Genomic DNA, 13,238 nt, shown 5'->3' with positions numbered 1-13,238 from the left:
TTGTCACTAGTTTGGGTCCTGTGCAAACGTCTAATCTTTCTCTCAAAAGTTTGGGAACCACAAATCAAGTACCTGGAGACAGAGAGAAAGACAAGGCAGAGGGAGAGAGAGAGAGAGAGAGAGAGAGAGAGAGCCTAGAGAGATTTTAGCTAGTCCCGTCACAATTATTATAATCGCCTAATCGCAATTATTTGACATAATCACAATTATTCTTTGTATAATCATGTTTATCAAGTTGACAAATGTTCATACATTTTCATGTTTGTTTGTTTTAGTTGGAAAGAAACTTTAAATGACTGATTTTATGATTTATTTTAGTCTTTAAGTTAGCGGTCATATCTGCCCTGTGAAATTACGAAGCCTCAAAGGCAAACAGAAATACAAATTGTAACGTGCCAATGTTCAATGCAAAAAAAAAAAGAAAAAAGAAACACAACTCATTAATCACAATTATAATCAGCTTATAGTATAGTCAGCTTAAATGTGTAATTGTGATCTGGTCAAACCACGTGACTTCCATTGGAAAAGCATTGGACATTTGTTCTTTATGTGTGTACGACGAAGCCTCAGTGGTGGAAAAAAGTACTCAAATGTTTGTACTTCATTACTGCAATATAGAAATATTCTGTTACAAGTACATTCAAAATGTACTTGAGTACATTGAGTCTGTTGAAAATAGCAGACCTCCAAGCTCAATGCGTCACATTGCGAGCTTATAGATCTGCCATTTTCAAATGGCTGAAATGTATATACGGTAGGGCTGAAGTGGTTTTGTAACTATAATCAAAATGTACAAACTAGTTTCAAATAAATGTAGTGGAGTAAAAGTAAAAGTATTGGAAACACTCAAGTAAAGTACAAATACTTCAGAATTGTACTAAAGTAAATATACTTAGGGGCGATTCACACTATGGTCAAGGGTGCGCACTCGGGACCACTCGGCAGATGTTGTGGTAGTGTGAATGTGAATGCTGCGTACCGTTCCCGGGAGCGGATCGCCCAACCTTCCCCGGGACTGCATGGGCGTGTAAGTGTATTCAGATAGTTCCAAATTGAATGCATGCGTACCTAAAGAAGGAAGTGGACTGTTTTTTTTAAAGAACGTGACATAATCTCTAGTCGACGAGGCAACTTAGGCAAGCGTCAACAAAAACAAAAACCACACAGACGCTGCACGACGGGTAACACCAGCGCATTTCTCAACGCCGCCCTGTTGAATCTGCATATACGCGCAGCACCGCAGTACGCGCTGATCTTATTCTGCGGACTACACTCTTGGGTTCTTGGGCTTTGCTTGGCATTTCCAAAGTAAAACAAAATAATAATAATGCTAAAGTAGAATCCATAGCAAACTAATATCAAACACGACACTAGAGCACAGAACTGACTGACACAGTGAATAGCAGGCAGGCTGACAGTGAAGTAGCATAACGGCAAAGAGCCAAAGCAATGTGTGTCTGGAGTTGATGGTCAGTGTCCGGGCGCGCCAGCCATCAAGCACACCACCATCTGGAGGATTAAAGTGTGTTATGCAAGTGTACCCGGGTGCGCTGTTGAATCTCGGGCAATGTGAATCATGGCCATCGGGGACCAGGCAACCGTATTCGGAAACGGTTCCAATGAAACGGTTTCAGTCCGTCTCAGTGTGAATTGCCTATTAGTTACTTAGTTTCCACCACTGCTTAGTCCCGTCATCAACAGTCTCACTATAGGGCCTGTTTACAGGCTCAGACCTGGCTTTAGACACGGGGGGGCTGAGGTCTCACTATAGGGCCTGTTTACAGGCTCAGACCTGGCTGTAGACACGGGGGGGCTGAGGTCTCATTAACTATGACTTCTCCTATTAAGCGGATTAAGGCCTGTATGAATCCACTGTCAGGTTCATCGATGCAAAATTCTCCCCATTTGTTCCTGCCTAGTAGACCATGAGACCCATGAAAATGAAATGATATGATGATTGTAACACAACGGAAAATAGACAGTAGTAGTAGTATTTGGATTTCGGGCTATCATCATTACAGGCAAACGCCTATTTAAAAAGCTGCTATAAGCAATAATGTGTCAAAATTTGAAAGACTTTTTTTTGTTGGTATTCAGACAATGGGTAAAACGCTCCCAAAAAATGTAGTCTCTGTGAAACATCTAGGGGCCACAATCTGCATTCGAAGATGTTTCTAGAAGCTTTGTCATTGGTCGATTTGCATGTCTACTTCCTGAGACGTCATTTCGGGTTTTTCTTCGACCAATGACAAAGCTTCTAAGAACATCTTTGAATGCAGATTGTGGCCTCTAGATGTGTTAGAGACAATTTTTTGGGCTGTCTGAACTCTGAATTAAAAATAAATAAATAAATCATATGACATATTATTGCTGATAGCAGCTTTAAAATAAGATATTTTTCTTTTACATTCTCACTGGATTTTGCGTTTACAGACATTCAAACAGGGCAGGGTTGGAAAAGGTGTACACAGATGATAATTGTGAGAAAACCGAGTTGTATCATGAATGGTATCGAATCGTGCGTTGAGTAAATTGTTACGTACATCATTCAGTACTACATAAAATAAGACAGACACACGGGTAGAGAGAGGGAGACGTAGCTGCAGGGTGCTTCAGAAGGAACGACGGAAAGGGAGACGGAACAAATGAAGGCAGAAAGATAGAGAGAAACAGAGTGACAAAAAAGGGCAGGATGAGGTGCGCGAGAGAGAGAGAGAGAGAGTGCTGACTGGACGATTGCTTGGAATGTTACACTCACTCACTCTCCACAGATGACTAATGTCACATTTTAGATGAGACAGCTTATTCTGGTACAGCTCAGCACAGTTAACAGTAACCACTGATCCTAGACCAGTACAGGACACTAGTAACCACTGATCCTAGACCAGTGCACCAGTAACCACTGATCCTAGACCAGTGCACCAGTAACCACTGATCCTAGACCATGCAGTACAGGACACCAGTAACCACTGATCCTAGACCAGTACAGGACACCAGTAACCACTGATCCTAGACCAGTACAGGATACCAGTAACCACTGATAGACCAGTACAGGACACCAGTAACCACTGATCCTAGACCAGTACAGGACATCACTAATCAGAATCAACTTTAAAAAATAAAATAAATGTCCTTCTTGTAGGTCTGCTATTTTTGAATAATCGATGAACGACTGACATAGAAACATAGCTTTTTCAGAAAACTGTCAGGATGTAGAAGACCAAATTTGTTGTTTTTCCTTTGTATTTGCCACTGTTGTCCGGCACTTTTTTGCCATGAGAAAATAATTTTGTGTTGTAACCGTTTGTTTTTTACTGTTGTTGAGACCGAAGACAAATTTCCACACGTGGACAATAAATGAAACTAACTAACTAACTAACTAACTAACATAAAACACTATAGGCCTATGTACTGTATGTACATTGTACAGAGTGGAACAAAAAAATAAGGGGGTTGTAAAGGGGAGGTGATCACCTGTCTTAAGGGAGAAGTGATAATTTCTTATCTCGCCACTGTGCTCCCCGCATGACAGGATGTGACACTTATAAGCGGCTGTTTCCCGTCACCCTCTCCTCCTACCCATGAGATGTCCTGAACTCAGCGCTCGGGGACCCTTACAGAAGTCCCCTATTGACGCAGATTTTAATTTGCAGTCTATTTTGGGAGTTTACTTATAGAGAGTAATTTATATTCCCCTCCTCTTCTTGGCAGTGGCTCGTGATCTTTGAAACCTGACAGGGGAAAAGCTCTGCAGCTGCCTGTTTAACCGTATTAATGCCAAGAACGTGGGACCTCGTTCTTCTCTCCACGACCCGCCGGAATTTAGTGTGGCGCAGTCAGTCAGTGACAACGTAACATTAACGCATTTAGGACTGAGGCCGATTCCATAAAAATGGACCAGTTTTTTGTCAGTGGTTCTCAACCTTTTTCATATCAAGGACCCCTGGAATTATCTGTAATTTGGCCACGGAGGCGCGGACCCCCATCTGATAATATGTTGTACCACAGAAGCAAAGATTTGAGTTAAAAACGTTCCCTCTGAAAGAATATATATTCAAAGATTTGTGCCACATTTTCCAGATTTTTCAAATAATAGCAGATCTACAAGCTTGTAGCGCGGCACCGATGCTTAAAACACAAAAGGGTTTCCGTCCTGAATGGATTAAACAACTGACACAGACAGGACTAACAGTGCAAGTATGTGCACATACAGGACTCACCATGCAATCAGTGGTGGAACTTTGGTACGGGTCCACATTTTCTGAGGGCACGCCAGGTGCCAAACACACCCCGGCCCAGACTAAAGTTATTTTCCCCTGGGTGATGCTCGTCAGAACCACAGGGCTTTCCGCACTTCCCCTGTGTGTGTGTGTGTGTGTGTGTGTGTGCGTGCGTGCGTGAAACTTAAAGACTTGGAAGTTAGGTTTACAACAGTGTTAATTTTGACAGCAGATTTTGATGTAGTTTTAGTCATAGTCTTTTGAATAAAATGTAGCACTTATGTACTGTAGCATTTATACACACTTATAGCATGTTATGTAGACAGCACTAGAATTGCATTTTTTATGTAGTCACAGCACTTTATAGTATATATAGTATGTATAGTTTAATTATATAGATATTCTACTGTTACATTCTTACGCATGTTTCATTAACTACTTTTTATGTATGTGATGTATTGCCATGCTTTTGTTCTTGCTTATTGTCGCTCTGGATTAAGAGCGTCTGCTAAATGCCTAAATTGAAATTGTAGTTCTTTTTAGTCATCTGAAAAGTTTGGTTTTAGTCTATTTTAGTCAACTAAATATACAGTTGATGTAGTCGGAAATCGATTTTGTCGGCCCGTGATGTCATTTTAATGCCCGATTAATACTTGGCTGCATGCCGAAAATAGCAGATCTACAAGCGTGGTAAGCTTGTGGATCTGTTCTTTTCAGAGAGCAACACCCGATCACACCCAATCATCTCTTTCCCTTCTCTACTAGTCCCACCCAGACATTTTAGCCTAATTTTTGGTTTACTTTACAAAAAACTGTCAATATATTTAGTCTTAGTTTTAGTCATCATAGCTTAGTTTACAGATAGATAGATTATATTAAGAGTGTCAATAGCTGTAATGTATGCACTGTCTTTTATTTGTCTACATTTGCTGCTTGTTCTGTGCTACAACCACAAGCAAACGCTACACACACACACCGCTAATGACCTGAACGAAACATCAGAGTTAGAGGGCGAGTTTGAACCTGATTCCCATCATTCAATCATTATGGACATTATGTGAAAATCTAACACTTCCGAGCTTGCATAGTGTGTCTCAAGAGCTTAGTCCGATAGGTGTTGGGAGAATCTCCTCCTGACCTCAAGCGTGTTGTTGAAACATGTCCGTTTATGTAGGCTAGTAAAGTTTCCCTGCACATCACAACACAGCAATAGGATTCATATAGAAACATGTGGTTTATGTAGGCTGGTAACAGGAATATGTCGATGGAAGATGTTGCGTTGTCACAATTATTACGAAATTGTCTAATCGCAATTATGTGAACAGCTGTCACCAGCTAAAGTTTAAAATAATGGTTAAAGTGGTTAAAAGCCATGAGGCAAGTGCAACAGCACAACAGTAATGTGTGGTGAAGGTGAACCCAGCAACGAATAAATAGCTCCTGGTGGTTTTATTGTTGAGAGAGGAGACAGCAGGAGCTTTGTTTCCAACAGAGCTCCTCGTGGGGGAAACCATCAGCAGACAGAGCAGGCCCGGGCTGTCTTGTGATGCCAAAGATTGTTGCTCCAGGGATGTGCTGGGCTCTGCTAGGCAAGGCTGAGGCTCTGATGCTAACCCCCGGTGATAGGCTCTGCTAGGCAAGGCTGAGGCTCTGAATCTCCTTCACGCTCAAGTTAGTGGTCACGCCCCCCCTCCTACTAGTAGTAGGGGATAAAGTACAATTTTAGACGGCGACGGAGGGACGTCGTCTCAAGCGAACTTGAGCAACGAGAGACACCACCAAGCGTGCAAGTTGCCGTGTCGAACTTAGCAAAGTTCACTAGAGCTGACTAAGCCCTGTTCGCGTTGCAACCCGATATGGACAGCAATTCCTCGTCCCGCAAGTAGGGAAAGTGGCGAGGGGGGCGTGACCATTTACTCAAAGAGATTCCTGGGCTCTGATAACAGCCTCTGCCACTAGCCTCTGACACAAGGCTCTGATGCTAGACTCTGATGCTAGACTAAAATTATAATGCTAGACTCTGATGCCATGCTCTAATTCCAGACTCTGATGGTTTGCGGATGCTAAAAACAGTTCCAACAACACGCTCTCTCACTTTCTTACACAGGCAGCTACAGCAGCTATGACGTTCTCACGTTGATAATACTGCCGTGCGTGCCAATGGGTTCACTCAGTGACGTTGTTCTTTTCATAGATCAAATTCACTTGGATCTGAAAACAAACCCGGGCCGTTAGAAATCACAGCTTGTGCCGCTCAGACAAGCTGCTGGTGGTGGTGGGTGGGTGGAGTGTGGAGAGACAGACGGGTGGGTGGAGGAGACAAAAGGAGACACACTAAGCCAAGTATCCATAGGGGAGGGACTCAGACAGACCGCACGTCTACACTGGCAACCAGGCAGCGCGCTGCATGCGGAGAGGACTGTGTGAAACTGAGGGAAGAAATGATATGGTTGCTTATAGCTAACATTTGTATTTTACCATGACGTAGCATACATAACTATGATTGTATTTTACCATGACGTAGCATACATAACTATGATTGTATTTTACCATGACGTAGCATACATAACTATGATTGTATTTTACCATGACGTAGCATACATAACTATGATTGTATTTTACCATGACGTAGCATACATAACTATGATTGTATTTTACCATGACGTAGCATACATAACTATGATTTCGGCACTGTGCGCGTACCACTGACATGAGGGTTTATTGTACTTCTACCCCATGATAGTATGTACGTTAAAGCATAAACATCACCACCTAGAATATTGTCTCGACTCTCAACATTTCAACAGGTGTTCCAACAAAAGAGATGAGCTGAAGAGGAGGAGGAGGAAGTCTGCACAATGCTCCAAAAATGTATTACCATTACCAAAATAGTGGTCAATAACACAACGTTCCGGGCCTATGTGGCCTTCATCAGGTATACTAACTTAATATTCACATTATGGGACATTTTTACAGCACCGTAGAAACAGCATCAACATGCCCTCTCACTCTCTATGAATATGCACGTATATGGGACATTTCACGGACTTTGCACTAGTGAAGCAGGCACATTAAAGTTGTTGCATGTCTGGTCTTACCGATTGGGACATTTGTGTTTTCATGTAAAACTCTGGGTAGTTTCTAGATCAGTGTTTCTCAAAGTAGGGTAGTTAATATAGCATCACAATTATTTCACCACTTTATCTGTTTATTTGTTGGCTATTCAAAAATAGCAGATCTACAAGCTTGCGTCACATCGCGAGTCACACTGCAAGCTTGTATTTCTTCTTTTTTTTATCTCAAAATGTTAATTTGATGCCATGTGTGCAAGCACCCAACACTATGCCCATACAAAAACACAATACAATACAGATAAAGAAAGACAGAGTGACACAAATCTTCTATTCTTTGAAAACCACTGCCGTAAGAGAAAAATGTAAGCTATTGCAATTTGCAGCCATAATACATAATCCTAGCAGTCACTCACACACACACGCACGCACGCACACACGCACACACAGCAGTTGGTTGTACTGGCCAGTATTGTCTGGCTGGTCTCAGTAGGATCTTGTTACTGGTCTAACCTGTTGGAATTACATGAGCCAAGGATGTGGTCACATATGATAATGACATTCATTTGCACGCACACACAGCTCTGGCATTCAGTCTCTGAACTAATCAAATGACTCAGGAGTCAGGACACTAAAAATAAGTGTGGAAATGTAATTATATTCCATGACATAAAATGGGAACAATGTTGCAGCAACTTCAAAAATTCCAGGTTGCTGGAAGTGACAATGATCAGTACAAAAATAGCTTGGCACGTGCACACACACCCCCCCCCTCCAGAAGTGATGTATTCAAATAAAGTGTGGCCCGTTTACTGTATATATATAGACATTTGATGCTATGCATAAACAAGCCTTCCAGTGTTGCCATGTCTGCTTATCTTTCAAATTTTGTTTAAACAAACTCAAATATTATCATCTCTATGACCTCTAAATACATATTAAAATGATTCAAACATATGACCAATTTGTTGGGTTTTAAAATAGCAGATCCCCCAGACTGCACTTTGTGTTTGGCTTTTCTGACTTTATTGGTAGTTACAAGAGAAGACGGACACGAAAGAGGGAGGGAGAGACGTGCAGCAAAGGTTGTCGTGAACGGGACTCGAACACACTGTCAGGCCCAGAGCCTACATGTGGCATGCGCCTAGACCGCTAGGCCGGCAGGCGCCCCCCTGGGACGGCACTTTGAGAACCACTGGCATAAACATGCAGCTTTTCTATAGTTACAGATGCTGACCTGGCATCCTATAGATAGATAGTTTGTGTAGTTTCAATGTTCAGATTACTTATGTTTTGATATTATACTGTTTAGACTGATGATCTAGGCTCTCGGTTGACCTATGATTATGTATTATGGTGCGTGTGTTTACCATGCTGGCATGCTTACTGTTAAGTCACTCTGGATTAAGAGTGTCCGCTAAATGCCTAAATTGTAAATTGTTAGTGTGCGCGCCCCTCAAAGAGCCTCGCTACCTACAACAGCACACTGTTGACGGCTGAGAGAGAGAGAGCTGCCACAATGGAGCAGCTTTAGAGCCTCAGACGTGAATCATGGCCACTGTTTGTCTCCCGCACGCCTCCAACAGAAGCCTTTACAACGCCGTGACATCATCACGAAGCCGCAGCACACAGGCGGCTCATTGTTACGCCGATAGCCGGCTAACGCCAGGGCTAAGCCGCGGCTAATGCTACAGTAGCCAGGCTGAGGGAGGATTTGGGAAGAAAATGACAAAACGACAATGGGTTTTTGTTTCCAGAACAAATGATGTGGCCCTCGTTTCTTGAGTGAGAGAGAGAGAGAGAGAGGGGACTCCCTATTTTTAGAAAATGCTTAATAGTGCAACATAAAATATGAAAAGGTGGCACTTGTTGTTTAACTGCTAAGTGGTAACAAAGGTGCTTGGGATGACAAAACGATGAACACTTCTACAGACTACTGGAGCTTGTAGGGAGGCGTTATTAGTTATTTAGTAGCATATGGCTGTATACAGGTTTAGTTTCAAATAGATATTTTGTATTATTACAGCAACACAATCACCCACATCTCAACCACAGCAAGGCTTTAATGATGACCTACATCTTTGACCCATTTTCTATTTCAACGTTAACATTTAACTGTAACAGTCTCGTATATATAGGGAACCACGTGTCAGTCAGTACAACAGGTATCGTAGCAACAGGTATCGCACAAGTGGTTTTATTAATGATTTGTGAAGAAGACTGGTCTGCACAAGTCTGTCAAAGGCGCATAATTATCTGCGGTCGCCAACTACCTGAAATTCTAATAACGTTAGCTGAATTTTTTGAATCCATTTATCTTGGATACTTTTTCGTTTTCATCAGACAAGCTTTATTCACAGGTCATAACTAATGCGTTTCTGGTCGCGGTTACAACATCCTTGACGTGAAAAGGTTTGGGAACCACTGCTTTACACAGCCGGTTTATACTTCCAGTTCACGGACCGCGTGTTTTTGGTCTTCACGTGGTGGGGTTGGCAAAAGGGCCTTTCTGTGTGGAGTGTGCATGTTCACACACAAAAAACATACAATAATGCTGGTCTCTATACTGCCTCAACCTGGTCAGCCGGGGCGCCTGATGGAGGGGAAAGGAACTGGTTCCTTCCACACGCTACGTTGCTTTTAGTTTTGTAAATGAATGCCATACTTCATACTACAGTGTCACACGAAAGCATCCAAAGTAGCAGATCTACACGCTTCAAACTCGGCACAATATGGTCCTTTAGGGACGATTCCTCATTTCTAAGGGCCGGTTGGCAACCTTATGGATAATACTCCCTTCGTGTAAATGTGTACTGACCTTCAGTCCATCGCCGGGCAGCCGGTAGCCGAAACGCGCCGGGAGGTCATCGAAGTTCCCCGTTTTGTTGTCGAATGAGTACTGAAAGAGACAGTGGAATGTTGAGAGCTGTTAACATTTGATTTGTATCCAACTGACGAGGTTATAATGGGTCAACAACTAAAGTCATGACTCATGATACTTAACTATGTACTATGTGTGTGTGTGTGTGTGTGTGTGTGTGTGTGTGTGTGTGTGTGTGTGTGTGTGTATATAGTATATAGTCATAGCACGCCATAGTACATATGTATAGCATAGTAGTATATATGTATAGTTTATATGTATATTTTCATTATATAGATATTCCACTGTTACTTTCTTAGCTTACGCATGTTTCAGGATAAATGCTTTTATGTGATGTATTCCCATGCTTTTGTTCTTGCTTAATGTAAGTCGCTCTGGATTAAGAGCGTCTGCTAAATGCCTAAATTGTAAATTGTGTGTCCTCTAGGGAAGAGAGCACAATTAAAAACATGCTCTCCAGGACAGACCGTTTTTTAGACTGGTCAGGCCTAGAGGTTAACAACACGAAATGTGCTGTCTTGTACGAGAGGAGGGAACCGGTGGTACCACTCCAAAACAGACACACCCCCAGTTTTCACCATAGCTTTGAAACCTCTACGTGTACACGCTCTCCATGAGACATACAACTACCAAGGACATAAAATCAACCTCGCAGGAGAATGGAAGGAGCAGGTAAACAACATCTTGTCTGATTATACATCTCGGCTGGACCTGATTGACAGGTGTCCACTGCCCTTGACTATGAAGTTGGAAGCAATCAGACAGGTGGTGCTCTCCAAAGTTCACATTCAACAAAAAGTACTATGTGAATGCGAAAATGGTTTGGACTCAACTCACATACCGGTAGCACACATCATTTTTTATCCACAGTGGGAGGGAGGGCTGGGGGTCCCAAACGTGGAATGGATCTATACCAGCATGATGATTTATCACCTCCTTAAAATGCTGAACAACGACGACAAGGATGTTAGGGAGCTGGCTCGATCCTCCCTGTTCCTGGACCTAAGGAGGCGTAAGGTCCCACTGGCCAGGGAGTTAGAGCCACACTTTCTTGGCTTTCGGAGGAAACCCAGCGGGAAACTGGACACCCGTTCCGCTGGCTTTGGGGTTTGGTCGGACTGGCCAGACCTAAATGACCTCTGTGTCCCTGGAGTGGGTGCGGTCTGACTCAGAGACTGTGAGGGTCTCTGAGGACATTATAACTGACCCCCTCACCCAGGTCAGGGCAACGGTCATCTATGCTGGACAGTGGACACAGTCACCTGCTAACAGCTACAGGTGCCAGACGAGTCCTCATGGATGTACAGTTTGTACACCAACAACAACACTGGACTGGACTAAAACTCCAAGGATGCATGTCTTCCCTATGCTGATCACTCCGTCTCACACGCATTCATTAAGAACACTGCACTCAATGAGGACATTATCACATTCACAGTTAAGGCCAGACCATCTGGTTCCCCACCACTCAGGTCCCTCATTGCTTGCACCACACCACAGATCACTGAAACACTGTCACACATCTGGAATGGATGTTATGCATACACAGGAATGTACATAGCACGCCATGATAGAATAGTGGAACTCATAGCAAAGGGCATATCAAAATATCATGGTAACAAAATCATGGCATAAATATTGTCAAAAAAATGTGTAAAAAGAAAACACAAAAAAGAATACTTGAACCCCAGCATCCATATTATCGGGGCGAACATCTGGCATTTACAAAAGCAAAAAAACAAAACATAGAGATAAGACTGTTCTGTCTTATCTCTATGTTTTGTTTTTTTGCTTTTGTAAATGAATGCCATTCTTCATACTACAGTGTCACACGAAAGTGTCAAAAGTAGCAGATCTACAAACTTCAAACTCGGCACAATGTGACGCGTTTCGAGATTGTAGATCTACCGTAAATCCTCCAATAAACTCCTCCTTTACCGGGCCCCTGTTAATCACCGGTGATGGCGTTGAATTAAGTAATAAATTCCGGCCTCCTTTTATGAGCCGGGGTTTTTTTCAAGTGCCGTATCTGTTACTTTCGCTGCTCTGGCTGGCTGTGCCTGCCTGTCACGTCAGCGTCCACTGTCCAGATGCCGTGGCCGCGCTGCTCGCACACAATACAACAACAAAGTTAACTTCGGGAGAGAGCCCCCACAGGTCTGCCCTTCATGCAACGAACGTTGGTTCGATAAACGGCAGATCGATGAGCGCACGGGGGGTTTTGCAGCCCCATGCGCCTTGTGGATCTCTCATTTTATGGAACGAACGTACCACCGGTATGCTGTTAGCATATGCTGTTAGTCTCTCTGGGCGCGTTCGGAAATACCACACCGGAGCGCACTCGCCTATTAGTTTGCATTGCACAGTGGGCTCAGTGCGCTATTTCCGAACTCTCTCTCTCTCTCTCTCTCTCTCTCTCTCTCTCTCTCTCTCTCTCTCTCTCTCTCTCTCTCTCTCTCTCTCTCTCTCTCTCTCTCTCTCTCTCTCTCTCTCTCTCTCTCTCTCTCTCTCTCTCTCTCTCTCTCTCTCTCTCTTTCTCTCTCTCTCTCTCTCTCTCTCTCTCTCTCTCTCTCTCTTTGAAGTTGAATACCGGTATATTTGTGAATGTGACCAGATTTGACTGAGGGACTGCCATTGTATTTTTATGTTTTTCATGTCATATGAAAGAAGGGAATCATATAGCTTCAAATGATAATGACATTGGTTATTCAAGTTAAATTGATGTGTTGATGTTATTATGGTATTTACCATAGGCAATATGCCAATAATGGAAAAACAGTTAAAATGACCATTGAGCACCTGCAACTGCACTGTTCAATATTTCATGAGGACTTGGTTTCAATAGGCTACATGAGCCCAATACATTTTACTGTGTTCTAACTGACCCAAAATGTGATTTGTTCATTATGATCAGTTTGAAAAGTAGAAATACGTGCCTCCTTCTTATAGCTGCCTCCTTCCAATAAAAGCCCGGTGTCTTGATCGGTTGAGACAAATAATAGCCCGGGTTCCTAAAAGAGGATTTACGGTATGCTATTTTTTTATTTTAATCCTGAAAAGTAACAG

At 42.8% G+C, this 13,238-nt stretch overlaps 1 protein-coding gene across 2 annotated transcripts in view; it reads right to left on the bottom strand.

Annotated features, from left to right (window-relative positions):
• Positions 1 to 13,238, bottom strand: part of rnf13 (ring finger protein 13) — an 84,902-nt gene that overhangs the window by 64,616 nt on the left and 7,048 nt on the right. For both annotated transcript variants that reach the window (XR_013964519.1, XM_080770385.1), the window contains exon 3: positions 10,110 to 10,190. Coding sequence is in view for 1 of the 2 variants with exons in the window: in XM_080770385.1 (XP_080626511.1) it covers positions 10,110 to 10,190 (81 nt within the window). In the remaining variant the exon portion in view is untranslated. The remainder of the gene's footprint in view (positions 1 to 10,109; positions 10,191 to 13,238) is intronic.

Source organism: Protomyctophum bolini (assembly GCF_963924005.1).
Source record: "Protomyctophum bolini genome assembly, chromosome: 8".
In the NCBI taxonomy this organism is placed as follows: domain Eukaryota; kingdom Metazoa; phylum Chordata; class Actinopteri; order Myctophiformes; family Myctophidae; genus Protomyctophum; species Protomyctophum bolini.
The sequence above is the reverse complement of the archived record's forward strand: the minus strand, read 5'-3'. Positions and strand labels throughout refer to the sequence as shown.